We start from the raw sequence: 23,293 nt of genomic DNA, 5'->3' as shown, positions 1-23,293 counted from the left end.
CCTTCTGTACAGACATGCAACGTCAGTCTTATTTAAGTGAAATCCGCTGTCCACAACAGTTTTGTCTCCATTTTCCTTACAAAGTAATCATGTGAGGAAGGAACACATCTTGTTTTAAGAAACTTACCTGGTGCTTTTGTGTCTTAAGTCAATGATGACATCTACCTGAGCCAAGGAGCAGTTGGACAGAGTCAGAGTAACTGGCACCAAACAGAGACTAGGCACAAAGAGAAAAGCAGCTTTTTATTAACAGAAAAAATATTTGCGAATAGGATAAATTCTAAACAAAACATACAGGTCTACAAACAGAGGATGGGATGGATAAATGTAATAATGATAAATACTGCCAAACATGGTAAGATCTTATTATCCTGTCTTAGGATGGTGCTGAAAAACTGCTCTGTGCATGTGGTTATTATAAGCCGTACAACTAATTTTTTAAACTGCAAGACATTATTTCTAAAGAACTTCTCTTATCAGTTGATTTTTAAAAATCCAAACAAAGCCAAACAGTCCCAAATAATTGGCCACCATCATATCTTAAAAACCCATAGTATCATATATTTGATCCTGAGTTTGGATATGTGAGACAGAATAAAATCCAAGCTCTACTATAGGTAAGGCTTAATGCTCCTTTGTGATAATGCTTTATGTGCTTATAGCTATATCAAAACACACTGAACCTTCTCTTATGTTGCTATAGACAAAGGCTGTTTAAGGAGCTTCCACTGAATATGTACAGACCTCTTTTGACTCTCCATATGTTTAATTGTGTAACCATCACTGCATACCATTAACCTTTAAATCGTCTTTCTCCTATATTGTTATTTGTCCTCTCTCTTCTTTCTACCTCGCTCTCTAACCAGCTAGCAGCCTTTTGCTTTACTAATTACTTTGCACAGTCTTCTTTCTATTTTCCAGCAGTAAAGATGACAAAATAATCCTAAACTTGAGAAAATAAGGAGATCACATAAAGTTTGAATGTTTTTCCTCATTTGGTGGTTCTTAATGGTTTTGGTTACAATAAAGACTTGCAAAAAGGAAATCTGTGTTGGTCTATGTGCCTAAGGGTCTTATGCAGACCTTCAAAAGAATTAATTTCCAACACAGTGCCAAACAGAATTGATGAGATAATTTAGTTCAGCCTGGAGTAACTTCTTGAGTTTAACTTAACTCTATGGATCCCAGGGGGCTTTCCTAGTGTGAAAGCTTTTTTTAAAGTGAGAGCTATACATTAACCTTTGCTCGTGCTCTGTCCCATCTCTTATCTGAAGAATACGTTTCTAAATCTGATGGAACATTTCAGAGAGATGCATGTGTTTAATAACCTTTTGTAATCACTTGGACCAAACATTGTGTTAGGAAAAACAACACGCCAGGTGCCTCACCTTTCCTGCACAAATGGGTGTGTGCAGGTTTCAGGGTAGTGTAGATTGGTTTTGATGAGCTGACAAAACTCTGCAGAGGGAAGAATGACTGGAGGAGGCAGGTCTGATTTAAACTTGAGGAGCACCATCTCCTGAGCTTCCTGAAGATGCACACACATACACTATTATAGAAGACTTGCTCTAACAAATAAAAGTAATCATACCAGCATTATATAAAATATTTAAGGTAAAACCCTCCTGAAATAAAACATGATATTAGCTTTTTGGCTTAAAGTTCTGCATTATTTCTAAGAATAATCAAAAGTGGGATTAAGTTTAGGTTTCTTATGCTGGTTTTATTTTAGAAAAATTGTTCGATATTTTGGAAGCTAGATTAAAAACAAAGAGCTTGCTGTACCTCTTTAGCAGTCAAAGAACTGGCTTCTTTGCCGATGGTCTGCAGTGCAACATGGAGTTGGCCCTCCAGGATAAGTTGTTTGTTGTCCTCAACCACATAAGCCTAGTTAGACAGACACGCACAAAATGGTTATTGTCCATCAAAATATCCATCCAGGGTTAATATGATCTAATGTATATTGCACATTTAAGAATGATCCCTTAATGAGTATGAACATGCATGATTTCATTGGTGGTGGTGACTTGTATTTTTATTTTTGGTGTATTGTTCTTTTATCTTATTTTCTGGCAATCAATCATTGTAACCACAGCGCCACTCACTGGTGGAAGGAAAAAAACACTAAGTGTGAGAAAGAGACTGTAGTGTGGATAGCAGAAACCAGCGTGACAGAGATTAAACTGCCAAGCAGGTTGAGAACAGATGCATTTTTATTATAAATCTTGTGTCCAACTCCGGCCTTTATGGTTAAAATCTATTCTGATTACTTATGAATGAGGATTTGACCTGATTTTTGTTTGTTTTAGCCGAATGGACATCTTTGCTCTGTGAACCTGTAAAACTGAGATTGTGAAACCGTGATAGCGAGCCACCCCTAAGATAACTACTCCTGCTGGATCAACTTATATTCAAGAGATAAGGACACTTCACATTTCTAAACTGTGGTAAGACCACACCATCATTTCTGTCACTGCTACGCACAGAGGACTTAACTGTATTTTTGTTTTCTTCCCTTATTTATTTTTATGCTGCAATTTGGATGAACAGATTAATTTGCATTAGAAATTCTCTCTATATATTTTTGTGTGTTTTATATCCCATAAAAAAGCCAGCATTTAAACATTTACAGTAGTCTGTATTTTAGGATCTCCAGTTATAAACTGCTCTTGCAAACCAAGACTCTGGTGCTCGCTATCTGTAAATATCTACAGTGCTACACATATCTATCCATCCATGTATCACTAAACTCTGTTACCTTCCAAATGACAATTATGTTGAGGTCCAGCTCACTGCACTCCTTGGCAATATCTGTCAGGTCTGAACTTCTGTTCTCAGTGGGTACAGAGCCTTGACTCTTGCTGACTGATGATATCCTGGATGATGCTCCGTATGCTTCCTGAGTTTCTAACGTCAGGCAGCGGAAGAAGAAATCCCCACATGGTGTGGTAGAACTGATGATCTGGACAAAGACAGCACCATTCACTCTCTATCACTTAGACCCTCTCTCCATGCAGGCCAGTCAGTTAAAGGAAATTTAAACATCGGCACAGCTGAACTTCGCCAACGTTCCTCCTTAACTCAATGATACATTAATAGATGACTGTTAGACAGCATATTGAATTAAAAAATCCTGCTACATCACTGTTTTCTTGACAATACATTTTCAATTCCACAAAATTCAGAAAGAGTTACTGTTTGTTAAAAAGCTTACATAGAAGTAGGCAAACATTTCTAAATGGTTCCTTCTAGCTTTAAATTTGTTTAACAACAAACACCATAGAGGCAAAAATGTCTTGATGCAAGTAAATCCCAAAAAGTTGATTATGTTTATCTGGACGTCGAGTTTTCAGTGGGAGAAACTTTTCGTCAGTCACCCAAGTGACTTCTTCAGTCTCAGCTGACTGCAGGTCTCCCCAACCTTATGAACAGTAAATCTGCACAATAACTGAAACTAGCCTACTGAGTAAATGTAAATATCCCAGCTGGACATTTGTCAAAGCTGGGAAGGCTCCTAAAGAAAGCTCCAGGTGATCAAGGAGAGAAGGACAACTGCTGCCTAAGTGAAAACCTTTAGCGATCCCTTATATGTCAGAAATATCGAAACAGTTGAGACACATTTTCTCTAAACACAGTGTCTCTGGCTTTTAACCCCAAAACACGTTACACCAAAAACTGGTGCACCCCAAGGATCGGGTCCCCCAACACAGTAATATAGTGTACGCTGTGAAGTGCCAGGAGGATTGCCAGGATTTATACATCGGGGAAACCAAACAACCTCTGGCGAAGCGGATGGCACAGCACAGAAGAGCTACCTCATCAGGCCAGGACTCTGCAGTCTATTTACACCTACAGGCCAGTGGACACACTTTCAGTGATGAGGATGTACACATCCTGGACAGGGAGGAACGCTGGTCTGAGTGCGGAGTCAAGGAGGCCATTTACATGAAAAGGGAAAGACCATTTCTGAATCGAAGAGGGGGCCTAAGGGTACATCTCTCACCATCTTACAATGTTGTGATTGCAGCCGTTCCCCAACTCTGTGAATGGTGCTCATGGCCATTGTTCATTGGGCTTCGATCAGTGGTTGTTGATTGTTGGTCATGACAATTTGCATATTAATGATCAAGCTACTGACCTCACAGCACATTCTCCTTTCAGTGAGCTGGTTTCAGTTATTGTGGAAATGTACTGTTTATAATGTTGGTGAAACCTGCAGTCAGCTGAGACTGAAGAAGTCACTTGGATGAAAACGCTTCGTCCAGATGAAAATAATCAACTTTTTGGGACCAAACAAAAAACATCCCCAAAAAACAACTATGACAAAGCATGAGAACATACAACCATAACAGAAAATTGTATATTGTGAAGTGTATGTTCTACTCACCTGTTCATTTCCCATACTCAGGTCTGAAAAGGTGTACTTCTCTACAACCTTAGAGGTAGCTAGAAATAACAGACAGAACTGTGAAATTCATGCTCGCTGAAAATGACCTAACGAATGGGGTTTGTTTTTTCACTAAAAGTACCTTCACTGGGTTTGCAACGTGTGGCCCTAAAACACAGCTTGGCTCTTTCTCTGCTGCCAAGTTTACATTCTGAAGGAGAAAAGGAAGAAAAAGACAAGTTACGATCCACATCAATATCCAGCTGAGCACCCATATGCGTATAGCTGCCGATTGGGTATAACAGCCTTCTCCTGTCTGGTTGGATATTGAGAGCTCTATGTCTAAATTCCCTTTGAAAAGTTTGCTTTTTGTGGGAAAACTTAAGACCTTAACGATGTTCTGTAGCAACCCACTCACATTATCTACTGTTAAAGCTTGGCGAATGGTTCAAAAATTAGAAGGAAGGTCTCACTTAACATCTCTTGTCACTCCCTTATCCGATTATCCTCTTTTTCTGCCCGGGACCACTGACCCTGGCTTTCGGAACTGGGCTGCGAATGGTATTTCTACCTTTTCTGACTTAATGGATGGGTCTAACCTCATGTCCTTTGACCAGCTAATCTATAAATACAACATTCATAGGCATGACTTCTTTAGATATTTACAAGTGAGGGACCATATACAGAGGGCTACAACAATACTAATCAAACTGTCTTTAAATGTGAAAAGCAGATATTTCAGCCAAACCTTAGAACTTCTATAAAAATTTGTTATGGCCTGTTAACAGAATTTGGGGTGACTGACACAACCAATTTGAAGAGGACTTGGGAAAAAGAATTAAATATAGACATCAGTGACGAGGTATGGGACAAAGTTTGGGAGAATGCTAAATCTCTGAGCGTCTGTAATAAAGTTAAGGCAATCCAAATTAAAATCCTACACAGAGCTCACATATCACCTTCTCAACGCCATAAATACAATTCAGACCTTTCTCCGCTGTGCCCTAAATGTAAAATAGAGGTGGGCAACCTCACGCACTGTCTATGGTCCTGCCGGAAAATACAACAATTCTGGTTCCTCATAAAGTGTGAACTGGATAAGATCTTCACCACTGACACTGAATGCAATGCACTGTGTGGCAAACGACAAAATTAGGGGGACGTTTGGAAAGCAGCTCTATGCACTGTTAACATTCTGTGCAAGGAAATGTGTCCTCTTGAACTGGATCACGGACACGGCCCCATCTAAGACTCAATGGCATCGGACGGTATTGGAATATGTCTCATTAGATTTCCTAACATGCAAGCTACATAGTAGGGACAAAAAGTTTCATAAAATATGGGACCCATTTATGGCGTATGTCGGTTTGGATATTTCTGCTATTTTCTCACGGGCCTTGGTATAATGCAAGCAGATCACTGCTATTTTATATATATGTATTGTTAATCGTATCTCATAATCAAAATGTCTGGATTTTCCACTTATTTCTTTGTATTCATGAGCCGGGTTGCCTGTCTCTTTGTTTTGTTTTGTCTGTTTTGTTTCGTTCTGCTATGTTGTTGTTGTTTTTGTCTTGTTGTTTTTGTTATTTGTTTGTTTGTTTAATTTTGGTGTCAGTGTAAAGTTTAAAACTCAATAAACACACAGTTTTAAAAAAATCCAGTTTCTGTCTGATTTCTCAGACTTTCTATCCGATTTAGTGCTCAGAGCTGATAAAATAATTATTGTGGGTAATTTTAACATCTATGTACATACTGAAAATGACAGGCTCAACATGGCATTTAATCCATTATTAGACTCAACTCACTTCTCTCACAAATATAAAAACTCACCCACCACTTTAATCACACGCTAGATCTTGTTCCGACATATACCAGAGAGACTGAAAATGAAACAGTATTCTCAAAGTGCTGTAACTAAGTTTAACGATATAATTCCTCCACTGTTTTCTTCTTCAATGCCGTGTGTCAACAGTGTGGAGCAGCTATCTGATCTAGTTGTACAGAGGTCGGATTATCTTGTTAATACATTTACATCATCGCTGCGCGACTGAGACTGTGGATCAGTTGAAAAAGAAAACCCCAAATCAGAAGTACTTGACTTCCTGGTATAACTGTCAAACGCGAGCATTAAAGGAGATCACTTGTATGGTGGAGAGAAAATGACATATCACTAATTCAAAACACCTTCATGTAGCCTGGAAAAAAAGTTTATTGTTCGTAAAAAAGTCCTGCATGTTACTGTCCCTCACTAATTAAAGGAAATAACATTAGGTTTCTCTCGATGTCATCCATATAAAAGAAGTGCTTACTGATTACTCTGTTCTACAGACTATATCCATTGATCTAGTCAAATGGTAGTCAGTGGTACTTGCTGGCAACTTGTGCAATTTCCTTAAAGTTGGCCTCTAGTGTTGTTCATCAGAATCCATGTGTGAGACATTGAGTCGTAGGATTTCTTGTAATCAATCCAGGTGGTGCACAGACTGGTCACAGTCTGATCTTACAGTCTTAATTGACTGCTTTATCTGCTAGTAACTGGTATTTCTGCCATTTCACTCATGTATTGAGCTATGTGCCTGTTAGCAGCTATGATACCTGACAGGAGCTTCGATGTATTGCTAATATACTGACTGGCCCCTTCTGGGGGATTATTCCCAGGTGCAACTCATCCATTAGCAGCTGGTTCATTTATAAGTGTAAGTCTAAGTGTATTTTTGTTTTCTGACAATGTAGTATTTTATTCTGTTGTATATAGTATGTTATTCTTATTATCTTATTCCATTGCTTTTCTTAATTTTTGCTACTATAACTTTGCACTGTCCACTTTCTGCTGTGACACAAGTTTCCCACGTGTGGGAATAATAAAGGTTTATCTTATCTCATCTTATACTGCCAGGCGCTCATGAATGCCGTTAGCTTCTTCAGTAAGTAGGCGTGAATCATGTTGGTGACTGGTGCTGTCCAACTGTTTATGATTCAGACTTTGTCTTGAATGTCTGGCCTCCTGTATGGGCCGTGCTGTACTTCTCAGACATTCCTTTCTTAATCACACCTTTCTGCAGCTCTAATAGTTGGCCAACTTCTCTTAGTGCTGCCTTGATATTGGCCTTCAATCTCCTTCTCCATGGAGAGGTCTGCTCCATGTCACTGTTCATCTTGTAGCCAAGGATCTCAGTGATCACTGCTGCTGTGGTGTACATTATCTGGTTGGTTTCAGTGATGGTCACCATAGAAAATTGTATTCATCAATCATAACAATCTAACACTGTATGGAGAAACTGAACTAGCCCATTAAATGAAATGAAGCACAAATCTCCTGGTGTACCAGACCTCACCTTTATCCTTGTTCGGGTTGATGTACTTGTGAAGGCGCCAATGTTGGCTGCTACTCGAGACCTGAACGATGTGGAACTCTCGCACGCCACCTTCATTCTGTGAGAAGAGTAATGTTCAATCGTTATTTGTGCAGCAGGCATGATTTAAGTATGTAACTGTGTGTGCTATGCTGAGCATCTCACCGTATTGATGTTCTCCACATCAATAAAGACAAGGGTTCCACTGCTGCCTTTTTCATCCAGACAGTGATGTGGAGGAACACTGCTGCGACAGGCTGATGCCTGTATACTCAAAGACCGACTAGCACAGATAAATACTGTGTGGCGCAGCACCCGGTGACTTTACATGCGGAGAGAGGGAAAAGAGAAAGCCTTCTTGTTTTTTTCTTGAGAACTTTCAGCACAAACATACCCATACACAAACCTGAACTATGGCTTGTGCCATTATGTGACCACACACACAGCAAACTAAAAAAAAAAAATTTCTTTGTTAAGGTCACAGTCCAGTCCGTGCGTACCCAAAACAGCCATGTTTAATCCAGATAAGGATATGCTTTATAGACTTTGTCACACAGAACGTGTAAAGAACTTTGTATACATTACATAAAAGTTATAAACTGGTGATATTAAATGATCAAAGTATTTGATCCCCTACAACCTAGGCAGAGTTCTGGCTCACAAAGATCAGCTGCGTGCCCATGTGGCAAACAGATTTCAAACAATTACAGATTAACTTGTTGCGCCCTTGTCCACTAAATCAATTCGTTCCCACTCCAAGCTCTCCACCACAATCGGCAAGACCACAGAGCTGTCAAAGGATGTCGGGGACAAGATTGTACACATCCACAAGACTGGAAGAAGTTGACAAGTGCTGGTGTGATTAATAAGAAATATAAAACACCTATCGATTGTTCTCAACTGAAGCTTTATACAAGATCTTGCAATAACAGGATGAGGATTATCATGAGAAAGGTGATAGATCATCCCAAGAATACATGGGAGAGGTTTGTTGATGACTTAAAGGCAGTTGGGAGGAGATTCACCAAGAACACCATCGGTAACACACTACTCCATTATGAATTTAAATCTTACAGCACCCGTGAATTTGCCCTGCTCAAAAAAATGGCACAAGTACAAGCCCATTGCAAGTTTGCCGGTGAACATCTAAATGATTAAGAGAAGGCATTATAATCAGATGAAACTAAAATCGAGCTCTTGAGCAACTTGAACTACCTTATTTGGAGGAAGAGAAATGCTGAGTATGACCCAAACGTGGATGACTTCAATACACTAAGGGGCAAGGTCATAGCACCTGCACGGCGATCAGAATGGTACTAAAATGTGACGTCATCAGACTGCATGCCACGGATTGGCTGGTCAGTGGCGTCGTTCGATGAGTCATGAGTGTTTCGTTCACAAAATTCAAAACCGCCAGTTTTTTGAAACCCGGCAACAAGGGAAAGGGCCCGAACAAACAAAATCCAAAACAAACACCAAAACAAACAAACAAAAACAACTCCGTGATCCCCTCGACTCTGATCAAAAGCCACAGACCGAGCAGCAGGTATATTGTTGCCTTGACGTCCACCTTTGCTATAGCATTTGTGTCGCATACTAATTACATCACGGGATGCTCGGACGCGTTGCTATATCAATGACCACGCACATTAGGTGATACTTGATTGTGATGGAAAACCAGTTGATCTAAGTTGAATTGTGGCGAGCCGATCTGAGTAGGCACTAATGGAAAAAGGGCTTAAAGTTTATGAGTAGCCAAGCCACTCTTCTTCCTCCGTCCTATAGAAAATCTGTAGAGGGAGCTTAACTTCAAGTTTCTTGGTTGCTGCCTGACAACTCGAAGGATTTAGAGTTTCTGTAAAGAACTGTGGGTCAAAAGCACCGTCTTGCTGACAAAGCACTGTTTGCAAGCAAGGGCTTCTCCAAAAAAATACTAAATCATGTTTTGCTTGGGGACCAAATACTTGACATGCAAATAAAATTATAAAGTTTATGTAACGTGTTTATTTCTAGATTGTTTTGTTGATATTTTATCTCTCTCCATTAAAACTATCATTTTACATATAGACTGTTTATTTCTTTGTAAGTTATCTCTTTACAAATTCAGCAGGAGATCAAATAATTATTTTCCCACGGCTACATGACCCTTTTCTTCACTGGTACCCCTGCACTAAAATAATCTACTTTTTGTCAATATAATCAAAAAATACATACATAGAAGTATTTTTCAATCCTTAATTTATGTAAATTACATTTCAGGCTGATCATGTTTCTTTGAAAAATACTAATATGTCCCAAGAAATGATATGTATGCCTACAGGTCAGTTCACAAAAATGCTTAATTTTCAATTTTTACCTTATCTTGAGTCCTTTCTCTGCGCTCTCATAATAGAACAGAAAGTTGATTTCATGGACTCCCTCCTGGTCTGGTCCTCTCAGCCAGAGAGGCAGCTGAGTGGACTGCCCTGGTTGCAGGATGCTGCCATCTATTGGAATTTCTATCACACCAGATGGCTGTCTGAAATCATCAGCTGAAACCAGACTCTCAGTGGCTTCTGAGGCCCGCTGGAGAGGTGTGGCCACGGTTTTATAAGGTGAACAATTTTCAGCTGACGTCGGGCTGAGGGGTGTTGTGGCCTGGCTGCCAAAGGTGAAGAAAGCGGCGTGTGTGGACACCACTCGCAGGCCACACAAAGCAACACCGCTGACATTACAGAACTCAACATATGCTTTTCGGATTTCGCCACACAGCAGAGCAGTGGGAAACTGCAGGAAAAAAACCTGACATACAAATACAAACACACACACACACACAGAGTAAAAAAACAGAAAGCAATACTGCAGCATCACCACACATAAGTGAAACTACACTTGAAAACATAGATATTCAAGTAGAGGTTCATTGGAAGCCTGTTTTAAAGCCCAGCTGCTACTGGGGGAGGGGAAAAAGTATTTTTCCCTTCCCAATTTCCAATTATGCTAATTTGTTACACATGTTTCAGATCATCAAATTTAAATATTAGATAAACAGTAAACAATAAAACGAAAATGCAGTTTCTGGTAGAAGATTTAATTTATAAGGACAGAAGGCTGTCCAAACCCACATGGCCCTATGTGAAAAAAATGAATGTCCCACAGCTTAAATCATTCATTAACAGTAATAAACCAGACCTGTTGAATCAATAAATCACTTCAATAGAACATGTCTAACAAATTTAAGTAGGCTAAAACATCATCATGGAACACATCCTGTCACGATGTCAAGAAACTCAAGAACAGATGAGAAAATCATTGATATCTATCCACCTGGAAAGACTTAAAAAGACATTTCTAAGGCTCCCGCCAACCATAATGGAGTCATTATCCACAAATCAAAAAAACAAAATGAAGAAAAAAAAAAAATTTGTTTCATTTTGTTTTTTAATAGTTCATCCATCTGGACAGGAGTGTTGACTGAGAGGTACTGTGTTACAAGTTCAAACAGTAGCCAGTATGTGTCTGTTGAGCCTTATTTGGAACAAGAACTCTCGACTGTGTCTGTAGTGTAGATGTCATTTTTCGGATTTGAACTGAATTCTGTGACAGATATTCATAATATATGATACAGCCTGTCAAAAAACTAACATTGCATGTTACTGTTGAATTAGATATGTTTGTCCGTTAGATCCATGTGTATGTGTATGTGTGTTTATAGTTTCTGTTTTCTAGCAAAGCTTGCTAGCATTCTTTTAACTTCAAACTCTACCCTCCCATCTAAGTTTTCCCACATCTGACTCCATAGAACTAACATAGAAAAAAATATTTTTAACATGCAGAATCTAAAACCCAGTAAACTGATTTCATGATGACTACATCCATGAAGGTTTTCAGAATAAGTCCTACCTCCATCAGGGGCATAGGTGCTGTTATGATGGGATTCAGACGTCGATCAGGACCATGACGAACTGACATCTTATCCTCTTTGGTCAGATTAAGACGTGGGCCAAGGATGTTCAAGTCCTGTTTCCCACGAACCATCAAATCTAGAGTCTGCTGGTCTGTAAACAAGAGGAAATCCATATGGTTTCTAACTGGCAGCAAGATAAAAAAAAAATGTACAACATATTGGAATTTTATTTAATTTTTTTTAAATACCATGTAATGCATAATGCAAATGGAAAAACATTCTGTCTACATCAAATGATAATAAAGCATATGAGTTGACATGAGGTCGAATTTACCTTCAGTGCTAGAAGTCATTTCGCCAGAGGAGCCTGCAGCCAGGTTGTACACTACACCCACAATGTTCAGCTGACCAGTTCTGTGTGGCAGCAGCTTGAGTCGGGCCTGAGATCAAAGTGATCAGCACAAAATAACTGGATTTCTGTTTAGCATTAGGTATTTCATGGCTTAAAGAGAGTATATGTCATGATGCATGCTCAATCATCCAGGTAAGGAAATCCCAAAATGTTGATTCTGTTCATCTGGATGTTGTTTTCAGTGGTGTTTGCATTATGCATTACATTTTGTCACTCATCCAAGTGACTTCTTCAGTCTCTGCTGACTGCACGTTTCCCAACCTTGTAAAGAGCACATATGGGCAATGACTGAAACTAGCACCACTGGTGAACAATGGGTTGCGAGGTCAGTTTCTTGATCATTAATATGCAAATTATCACAACCATTTATCAACAACCACTGATCAAAAATAAAATTTTAACCAGATTCTTACTCTGGATAGCATTAGCTTGGCCTCCAGTAACACTGTGAGGAACCTTGGAGTCATTCAATGCACATATTAAACAAATATGTAGGACTTCTTTCTTCCATTTGCACAATAAAAATGAGAAACATCCTGTCTCAGAGTGACACTGGAATAACTAGTCAATTTATTACTTCCAGGCTGGACAACTGTAATTCATTATTATCAGGATGTCCTAAAAACTCCACGAAAAGCCTCAGTTAATCCAAAATACTGTAACAAGAGTACTGATAGGAGCGAGAAAGAGAGAGCATATTTCTCCTATATTGGCTTCCTGTTAAATCCAGAATTGAATTTAAAGTCCTGCTCCTCACATTCAAGGTCTTGAATAATCAGGCCCCATCTTATTTTAATAACCTCATAGTACCATATCACCCCACTAGGGCACTTTGCTCTGAGACTGCAGGCTTACTTGTTGTTCCTAGAGTATTTAAAAGTAGAATGGGAGGCAGAGCCTTCATCTTTAAGGCCCCTCTTCCATGGAACTGATCAGTGGTCATGGCAACTGGCATATTAATGATCAAGGAACTGAACTCACAGCCCACTGTTTGTCAGTGATGCTAGTTTCAGTCATTATAAAAATGTACTGTTTATAAGGTTGGGGAAATCTGCAGTCAGCTGAGACTGAAGACGTCACTTGGATGAGTGACGAAATGTTTCTCTCACTGAAAACGCTACGTCCAGATGAACAGAATCAACTTTTTTTGGATGAAGAGAGTACAGTACAGTACAATTAGTATCTAGCAGATATTTTAAATACTTGTAAAAGTATTTTAATACTCTCTACGGTTTTCTGAGGCCAATGTGAATACTTTTTGAGCATCAAAGGCCTATTTCACCAAAGTGCATTCAGTTTGTCCTGTTACTTTTATTCGCCAAAACAGAACGCACAACACTAAAACCGAAAAGATTAAACTAAGCTGTACTTAAGATATGCTTAATACTCACTGGCATTAAGCATATCTTATCACATGAAAGATTATCACTATGTGTAACCTCCTTCCTCATGTGAATGCAAAAACATGTTGTGACTTTCTTTGTATTTCCCAACACTAGGTCAGAACTGTCAAAAAATGTAGCAGCATTATGAAACAGAAAAGATTCTGAAAAAAGATCCACAAATTTACATTTAGAGACCAGCTTACCATTTTGGTCTCCTCTGGACCCAACTGAAACTCCTGGATAGTCTCAGAGGTCACAATATCATCTTTCTGTATCATCTGCAAGAGGAAGCATATAATGAACAGATTAGAGAAAAAAAATAAGATTAGACTTAAAAACAAGGTGAAAATAAATCACAGTTCCTAAGAGCATATTTGTTCATGTTGCCCACCCCTACAGCTGAGGTCTCCTCATTGGTAATGGTCTCTTCTGTCATCTCCTTTGATGAAGATGAACCGTCAACAGTAAACCTCCACAGGAGCGAGAGGCTTGACAGGGCCAGAGAAACCTTCAAAGGATTCCTGAATGTCACCTCCACTATGATTGGCTCTGTAAAGACAAAGAAGATTGCATACCGTGTGGGCACAATTTATTAGAGATGGGATGGCTCAAACTTTACATTTCAGTAATGGTAAAGGTGAGCGCTGTCATGCACTGTGAGAAGTTTCCTGGTTGAACCCAGACTGGGGCCTTTCTGTGTTGAGTTTGCATATTTGTATTGTGCCTTCATAGGTTTTCTCTGGGTACTACAGCTCAATACATACATGCACGTTAGGTAACTGGTAATTTTAGCTTGGCCACAGCAGTGACATTGGTAAAGTGGAGAGAATAAAATACTATATGAATATATGGTTAAATGTGGCTTGTCGTATTAAGTGCTTTGAGTTGTCAGGAACCAGAAAAGCACTTATAACATTTTAAAGTTCCCGTGTTTGTGCTGAACACATCTTACCTTCAACCACAGCCAGGGGATGACGGAGGTTGTCTGTCTGACTGTTGAGGCAGCACTGAGTGGGCTGAAAATTTACTGGGACAACACCACCATTTGCAGAAGCTACAAGCTGCTCTTCTAGATGGCACCACATAGCTGACAAATCCTGGTCAAACTCCTGGTCCAGTGACACGTGAGTGGCCGCCTGCTTTTCTCCTGAACAGATCAAATATCAGATTAAATACAAACCAAAAATGCAAAACACTTAATTTTGCTGCAAAAAGTCTGACAGTAAACCTCTGCTCGGGTATGTCAGCATCCTATGTACACTCTACATTTTCATGTTACGCTTTGCATTGAAAACAGGGTTTAGACAGGGTCCATAATGGTCATAATATATACAAATATTTGCAAACTGAACGCTAGTGTCACAAGAATTCTGGATATCTTAACTTTACATTGAGTCCTTCACAAGGTTTTCTACTTTTATTTTCTTGGTTAATAACAGATTATGATTCACAGAAAACAAAAAATCTAAGAAGCACTGAATTTATGTTTGTTTTTGTGCTGCAGCAGCCTGTATGCTTCCCATGTGCTTGTATGCATGCCTGACAACATTAGGGCATGAGATGACAATGAGACGACAGATAGTGTCCTGGGAGATTTGGACCAGTCATCACTGACCTAGTGGTGACCCATCACTGGCCCATCTGACGCTGCAACCTGGGAGCATCAGATGGGCCAAAGCATGATGTCCTAGAAGTGTCCTATTGTATTTTGGTCAGGTTAATCTGGAGAGCAGGTCTATCATTTCCTTCACCCTCCTGGAACTGTTTTATATCCCAGCCACATGAGACAATTCATGCACTGGGAGGGACCCAGGACCCACTGCACCCCTGACAATAGGTCCAAGAATTTCATCCCAATATGTAATGGTAGTTAGGGTGCCATTGCCTTGTCTGTAGAGGTCGTGCATCTCTCCATGGATATGCCTCCTTAGACTATTACTGATCCATCAAACTGGCCACACTCAAAGATGTAATAGGTAGCAAAATGTTCTCCATGACTTCTCACATGTGCTCAGGGTGAACGTGCTCTCATCTCATCAAAAAAAATGAAAAAGAAAAAAAAGACCCACAGGGTGCCAGTGGTGGACCTGGTAAATCTGGTATTCAGGCTCCACAGTGCCAGGCAGGTAAACACAGGGCCCACTAGAAGACATTGGGCTGTCAGGCCACTCTCACAAACTCTTCAATATTGACCAAGCAATCAGAAACAGACATCACACTGGTGGCCTGCTGGGGGGCAATTTGGCTCTGGTAGTGGTGATCCTGTTCCTTCTTGTACAAAGACACAGATACTGGTCCTGCTGCCTTGTACTAGCCTGTCCCGCTCTCCTAGAGTAACTATCAACAGTGGGAAGGACAAACTCCTTGTTAACAGTAAGAAACCTCTGGCAGAATCAGGTTTAGGGGTGAAGCCATCTACCGCGACTAGTTCAGAGTGAGGGGAGGAAGACTGAAAAAAGACGCACTGTCGAAGAGAACAAAAAGCTGATAAAGCCTAATGATTAAATGCAGAGTGGTATATAAACACATTAGCGAGGGGAAAAAACATCTAAAAAGGTGAGTGAAGAAGAAGCACTCAGTGGATCATTAGCCTAGGGGAGCCAAATCAGGTTACCTGATCCAGTCCTAACAATAGGCTTTATCAAAAAGCCGTAAGCCCAATCTTTAAAAAAAAAAAAAAAAGGGAGGGTGTCTGTCTCCTGAAATCAAACTAACAGTTAGTTCCACAGAAGAGGGGCCTGGAACCAGAAGGCTCTGCCTCCCATTCTACTTTTAAATACCACAAGTAAGCCCACAGTGTGAGAGTGAAGTGCTCTAGTGGGAGGTGTGGTACCATAAGGTCAATAAGATAAGATGGGGCCTGATTATTCAAGACATTGTACATGAGGAGCAGGATTTTAAATTTGATTCTGGAATGAACAGGGAGCCAATGAAAAGTAGCCAATATGGGTGAAATATGCTCTCTCTTTCTAGTGCCTGTCAGTATTCATGCTGCAGCATTTTGGATTAACTGAAGGTTTTTCAGGAATGATGCTGATCTGTATACAAAATCAGGCTTGACACTTACAGATGCGAACCTTAAAGTTCACACAGCCCTGGGCATTTCACATTATGTGTGACAGTCTCCAAAGCAATAATGTTAGTTATTGTCTTGTGGATTAAAAGCCATACATAAGCATGTGCCTCGACTCCTGTAAAGTTTATAGAGGCAGTATATGAGTTGTGTGTGTTACAGTAACGTTGTCATTTATGCCGCATTGCACACAGGCAAATAATATCTTTCAGCTGATGGTATATCGATAGGTGTACCCTGCACCACTTCCCAAAGTGTTTTGTACACTTTGCTGCTTAGTGATAAAGGAGTAGGCTCGAGGACTTATTGTTATTATAGTTATAAATATCAATGCATTACCTTCTGCAAGGCGGCGTTCGTGTCCAAAGTAGACTCTTGTTGCTGAGCTGTGGATGCAGGGCAGAGGAAGCTGGGGAAGGCTGACTTCATTTCCTCCCAACACGCTCTATAATAACCGAAAAAAAAAACAAAAAACAAAAAACGCAAACATAAGAGTTTTTGACAGTTGTTTTTTTTCCTAAACCAGGTCAAAATGCAGAAATGTTACTGATTACACCAGGTGCTACACACAAAATCCCTAGTTTAAATTTTTACCATCATATACAGATAAAGGAATATATATAATAGTTTTTATTAATGACATTCTTAGACTTTGTGAAGCTACATGCTCCTGGAACCAAAGCTACATGCAAACCACATGAGAAAGAATCCAATTTAAAACTGTTGGATAAGGATAAACAGATTTGGTATGCTTGTAATTGACGTCGGAGGCAATAACACTCTGTAACCTCACTATAATTAATGTTGGGTTGGTGTGCAACTTTGACAAAACAAACTATAGTTCCTTTGTGATAAAGCTATTAAACTAGGGTGCAATCAGGTCACGATCTCATAGTAATGCTGCTTATATGCCACTACTGCTTTTAATGAACTTTTGTCTATTGTTCCCTAAATAATTTGTTTTTTCATTGGTCTATGCTCCGTGTTTCCTTTTTCTCCTCAAACCCCAACCATTCACAGCAGACGGCTTACAATATATAATATCTGTCACTGTGAATTGGTACCAAATACAATTGAATGAACTGAATGGCAAATAGTAAAATGGACTGGTTCTTATATAGTGCTTTTCTACTCAACCTAAACACAATATTTAATTTTAATATTAAATTCTATAAAATGTAGATAGAACATAATGTGCAAAGTGCTTGTACCAAGTCCACTGTGGAACGTTTTTGTAGCCTGAGTAAGTAAGTGTGTTATCGTGACACATTAACTAACTAGTGAGCAGGGTGAGAGGGCGTTGTTAAGTAGTCTGACAGCCTGGAGAAAGAAAATGTTCTTGTGCTGTCAGGTTTTGGATGTGATGGCCTGTAGCCACCTGCCACAGGGAAATGTCATAAACAGTTTATGTTGTGAAGTGTCAGCAGCAATCTTTCTTGCCCATCAACTGAATTGCTGAAATGAAATATAGTGTCTATTCACTTAAATATAGCCATTGTGCTCCTATGGACCTTGTTTTGCATTATCCACCTCCCATATAAAGCTTTAGGAAGGAAAAATAAGGCTGGACACAATATTGTGGTATCACAGCAAAAAGTGGGCATTGATAAAGTATGTATTTTGAAAATAAAACGGGACAAAAATCATAGAATTTATTTTATTTTTTTTACATTACCTTGTAAACATAGAGGTACTCTCTCAGGAAGGCGCCCTGCTGTTTAGCCGTCTGTCTGCTGTCATTGATCAGGATCTGTCTGAAAGCTGTTACAGCCTCCTCTGGTTGGCGAAGTGTGAAGGACTGACGCCCAATTGTAAAGTTGATGTGATCTTCTGCCAAGGACCACCCTCTCTCCTTATACACCTGCATGGCTTGGCAGTAACACCGTAGTGCGTGCCTCCTCTACATTATGAAACAGCAAAAAGGATGGGAGACAGAAGGACAACATGAGGATATAAATATATAGAAGACGAAAACACAAGAGGAGATGAGATGATTGCTGTTAGCATGAGGCCATTTATTATCTACTGCAGGAGTACACACTTTATCGCGATAACGGTGTATAAAAAACATTAAATATAGGGGCAGCAGCATAAGCAGATAAGCCCAGACTTATTTCTCCACAGCCACCTCCTCCAGCTTGTTTGGGGGAACACGTTCCCAGGCCAGTTGAGAGATATATTTTCTCTCCAGCGTGTTCTGGGTCTGCCCCGGGGCCTCCTCCCAGTGGCACATGCCCAGAACACCTCATCCAGAAGGCACACAGGAGGCATCCTTATCAGATGCCAGAACTACACCACCTGGCTCCATTCAATGTTGAGGAGCAGCGGCTCTACTCTGAGCCCTTCTTGAATGGCCGAACTCCTCACCCATTTCTAAGGGAGAGGCCAGCCACAGCTCATTTTCGCCGCTTGTATCCAAGATCTTATCCTTTCAGTCACTACCCAAAGCTCATGACCATAGGTGTAGGGACATGGATTTAGCAGGAAACCGAGAGCTTTGCTTTTATGCTCGGCTTTCTTTTTACCACAAAGGACCGGTACTGTGTCCGCATCACTGCAGCCGCAGCACCAATCCATTTGTTGATTTCCTGCTCCCCTCTCCCTGCACTCATGAACAAGACTTCAAGATACTTAAACGTCCCCACCTGGGGCAGGAAATCATCCCAGACCTGGAGTAGTGTGGATACTTTTACATTTTGTTTTGTTTTTTTAAGCAAAAGTGAAATGATGCCTGGTTCTGATCATAAATCTATAGTGAACTGTATGCATGTGCTTGTATTTATATGTTTATGTATATATGCAACACTAAAAAAGAACTTCACACGCACATGATTGATTACAAGGATCACAAATGGACGTCTGCAGCCTGTCCGCAGCTCAGACACAAAACATTTCACTGCATGTTGTACTCTGATTGTGTATGTGACGAATAAAGCTTGTTTGTTTTTGTTGTTAAGTTCAGTCCTGCCCATAAGTCAATAAAGTCTATTAAATAAAAGTTGTAAAAGGGAACATTTTTACATCACAATACAATGCAGGTGTAAAATGGAAGGATAGATCAAAAATGGCAGAAAAGACTCACCTGTCCTGCTTTGCTGAAACGATGACCAGACAGAATCATATGGAAGGCAAATTTGCGCACCATAGGGTTTCGCATATTAATGAAGCAGTGGGCAGCCTGCTCCAGCAGCAAAGCACTCCGTAAATCAGAGTCCTGCAAGAAAAATAAAACAAAAAAGAATTAAAAACCTCTATTAAGTTTCAAGCAGAATTCTAATGCAGTCTAATTTAATACAATCGTCTTAATAACTGCATCCCAAGTTGATTTCAAAATAATAGTTTCCTTACCTCACTGGTCATTTTAATGAGAAGAGTGGCAGCTTCTGAGTATTTTCCCTGACTCTTGAGTATTTCAGCACTGAGTAGAGCACAGCGCTCAGCCAGCACCATGTTCCTGTAAAGAGGTGTGGGAAAATATACCGTCAGGAGAAGAGGTGCTAACAGTTCCAGTTCAGATGCTGGTACCCCTCTGTTTGTACACCATCTCTGTACATTATGTCACATATTAAACAAAATCCTAAAAAGACCAATTGTCTGTATGATCAACTCGATCACACAGGTGTGTCGAACTCCAGGGTTTTAGATATCACCCTGGGTCAACACACCAGAATCAAATGATTAGTTCATTAACAGGCTTCTGGAGAACCCCAAGACATATTGAGGAGGTAATTTAGGCATTTAAATCAACACATCTAAAACCTGCAGGACATCGGCCCTCGAGGCCTGGAGTCCGACACCTGTGACTTACAACATCTGAAAGTTTCTGGCTATAAACACCGCATCCAGAACACCTTGGATTTTGAGAACAAGAGATAATGACACTATGGAGGCAGAAGAAACAATGTTCTTATATTATGTTACAGCTCTCTTCACTTTCCACTGTTTCCACTTCACTGTTCCAGTCACTGAAGCAGTGGAGGTAGTTTGTAAGAGATGACAAGATGAACCCAACTGTTAAGTCTCAGGAGGATTGCAATGATTTATTCATCGGGGAAACCAAATAACCTCTGGCTAAGTGGATGGCACAACACGGAAGAGCTAACTCGTCAGGCCAGGAGTCCGCAGTCTATTCACACCTACAGGCCAGTGGACACTCTTTCAAGTGATGAGGATGTACACATCCTGGACAGGGAGGAATTATGGGGCCTAAGGGTACATCTTTCACCATCTTACAATGCTGTGATTGCAGCCATTCCCCAACTTTATGTGAATGGTACCCAACGCCATTGATCAATGACCATTGGTCGTTGGTCATGACAACTTGCATATTAAATGATCATGAAACTGACCTCACAGCCCATTGCTCATTTAGTGGTGCTAGTTTCAGTCATTGTGCAAATGTACTGTTTATAACCTGCAGTCAGCTGAGACTGAAGAAGTCACTTGGAGTGATGAAAAATTTCTCCCACTGAAAACACCAATTAAAAAAAAAATCTCTTCAGTAAATGCACCATCCTCTTGTTTACAAGAAAAACAAGCTTCTCAATAATGGGGTCTTAAAAAAAACACACACAAAAACAAAACAATAATATGCAGTCTCTACGGAGTATTCACAACCATTTTTTCCTCCCACATTTTTAATGTCATGCCTCATTCCAAAACTGATTAAATCCATTTTTCACCTCAAAAAGTTTCCACTGATCTGTCACATATTTCTGCAACTTGACTGGAGAAATTTTACATTACTACATAGTAGTAGCAGCATCATGTCTTTTATATGTTTTCTGACAACAGGAAGTGAGAGACTAGTCAGGGTTGAGGGAAAGACTGAACCGAAGCAATGTGCAGAGACATGCTTGATGATAAGCTGCTCCAGAACGCTGTGGACATCAGTGACCCTGAGCACACAGCCAGGTAGTTAATGAGTGGCTTTCAAGTCCACTCTGTAAATGTCCTCGAGTGGCGCAGCCAGAACCCTGAAATGAATCTTAAATTATTAAATTATGGGATATTGTGTGTGTTGTGTGTAGGGAGCATTTTATAAGTGTAAAAGTTGCTTCAACGGGTAATTCAGATTTACATTTTTGCTTGCAATCCATGTTTGCATGCCTTCAAGTACACATCTTTAAAGCCTGCCTTTATATGCCAGTGGGAGTTTCTCAAACAACAAAGGGTTGCCTTGTTTAGAGGGAAAATAGAACGTGCTAGTTGTACATTGGGTCATGATTGTAGTGTTATTGGCCACTTATTACAAACCAGTGCAACATGAGGATGAAGATTTTAGATGACTGTAATTGTGTGTTGGATTGTCCTGCATCATAAGTGGCATATTTGTGGGAATCAAGTAAATTATGCAAAATTCCCACAATCCCAAACTGAAATTTATCCACTGAAATTAAAACACCAGAAAGAAATAGATGATGTAATTAGTTAGTCATCAGTCATACTTGCAGACATCTCTGTACGTTTGTATTGCGGTGTCCATGTAGTGTGCTGGATAAGGTCTCGAGGCTCCACCCTGCAGAAAGGCTGACACCGCAGCCATTTCCTACAAAATAATCAGAATGAATAGATGAAAGATAAAGAGTAATGGTAACAAGGAACAGAATAGAAAATAAATATCATTATTCAGAACCATATCCTAAGGAGCTTGGAAAAACAACGCGTGGACTTCATTCTTGAAGACGTTCACCTCTCATCGAGGATGCTTCTTCAGCTCTATAAACCAAATGGTGCCATCTAATTAAACCCTAGTTGGAGCTGTCACTGATGAGGGTCGTTGACCCACTATTTATCATGTTCCTCATCACATGAGCCAAGCTCTTGATGCATACACATTCATCCAGTAAGTAAATCCCCAAAAGTTGATTCTGTTCATCTGGACATTTTCAGTGGGAGTCACTCATCCAAGTGACTTCTTCAATCTCAGACTGAAGCAATGTACAGAGACATGCTTGATGACAACCTGCTCCAAGTGACGAAGCTCCCACTGAAAATGCTACATTCAGATGAACAGAATCAACTTTTTGGAGGCACATGATCATTATCAGCAGAGGTTTTGGGTGAAGCCATTGAGACATCTTGCCTTACCCTATCATGTGACCCACTGAAATCATCTGACACAAGATGTGGGTGGGGTTGAGGTGCCTGGGAAAGGATCTCAGTCTAGGTGGCAGACAGCTGCTATCGTAAGCCACTCAAAAGAGTGAAATCCTTTAGATGTACAGCTGATTCTTGTCCTGTCGAAGTCTGAGCACTCTGCACTACACAGCATACACTATGTTGTTAAGTTTGTGTTTGGGAGTTCTGTCCTTGGGATGAACCAATTTTTGTCTGAGGGTGTTGTGAGGGCTGAAGTGCACTTAGATGTAATGCTTGGAGAAAGTTCTCCTGAGTTTCTCTGATAAACCTGCTAGATAATGGATGACAACGGTGCTGCGTTTGTTATTCTGTTTCTTCCTAGTTGGTGTCTGAGCTTCTTTCCTGTTCATCCACGCTGATTTGATGAAGGCCCAGTTGGGATAAGAACTTGATTTATGAGCTTTCTTTATATGTGTGTATTCCTCTTGAAGATGATTTAAAAAAGGAGTAAACACGTCCACGTCCACTGTAAACGACCATCTTTGAACAGAGGGTATGGCTTACAACACCAAGAGTCTGCTATCTACAGTGAGATCCCTTCCCAGGCGCCTCAACCCTCACAGCGTGAGCAACGTCCCGAAAATCTCTGCTGATAATGACCCGCATGTCTTCTTTCACACCTTGACTCATGTGATGAGGCACATGATCAACAG

General features: G+C 40.2%; 1 protein-coding gene across 2 annotated transcripts in view; it reads right to left on the bottom strand.

The window, feature by feature from the left end:
* Positions 1–23,293, bottom strand: part of trappc8 (trafficking protein particle complex subunit 8) — a 31,743-nt gene that overhangs the window by 1,617 nt on the left and 6,833 nt on the right. For both annotated transcript variants that reach the window (XM_087830790.1, XM_087830791.1), the window contains 19 exons: positions 21,947–22,047; positions 19,848–19,953; positions 19,582–19,713; positions 18,175–18,399; positions 16,839–16,944; positions 14,379–14,573; positions 13,818–13,975; positions 13,630–13,704; positions 11,964–12,069; positions 11,626–11,780; positions 10,100–10,524; positions 7,909–8,065; positions 7,726–7,822; positions 4,530–4,598; positions 4,388–4,446; positions 2,759–2,962; positions 1,786–1,887; positions 1,389–1,528; positions 128–217 (listed from right to left, as the gene is read on the bottom strand). In XM_087830790.1, coding sequence (XP_087686916.1) covers positions 128–217; positions 1,389–1,528; positions 1,786–1,887; positions 2,759–2,962; positions 4,388–4,446; positions 4,530–4,598; positions 7,726–7,822; positions 7,909–8,065; positions 10,100–10,524; positions 11,626–11,780; positions 11,964–12,069; positions 13,630–13,704; positions 13,818–13,975; positions 14,379–14,573; positions 16,839–16,944; positions 18,175–18,399; positions 19,582–19,713; positions 19,848–19,953; positions 21,947–22,047 — 2,702 coding nt within the window. The remainder of the gene's footprint in view (positions 1–127; positions 218–1,388; positions 1,529–1,785; positions 1,888–2,758; positions 2,963–4,387; positions 4,447–4,529; positions 4,599–7,725; positions 7,823–7,908; positions 8,066–10,099; positions 10,525–11,625; positions 11,781–11,963; positions 12,070–13,629; positions 13,705–13,817; positions 13,976–14,378; positions 14,574–16,838; positions 16,945–18,174; positions 18,400–19,581; positions 19,714–19,847; positions 19,954–21,946; positions 22,048–23,293) is intronic.

The sequence above is a fragment of the Neolamprologus brichardi genome, chromosome 17, assembly GCF_056152115.1.
Source record: "Neolamprologus brichardi isolate AB-2024 chromosome 17, ASM5615211v1, whole genome shotgun sequence".
NCBI lineage: Eukaryota > Metazoa > Chordata > Actinopteri > Cichliformes > Cichlidae > Neolamprologus > Neolamprologus brichardi.
This window is presented reverse-complemented; position numbering and strand designations above follow the sequence as displayed.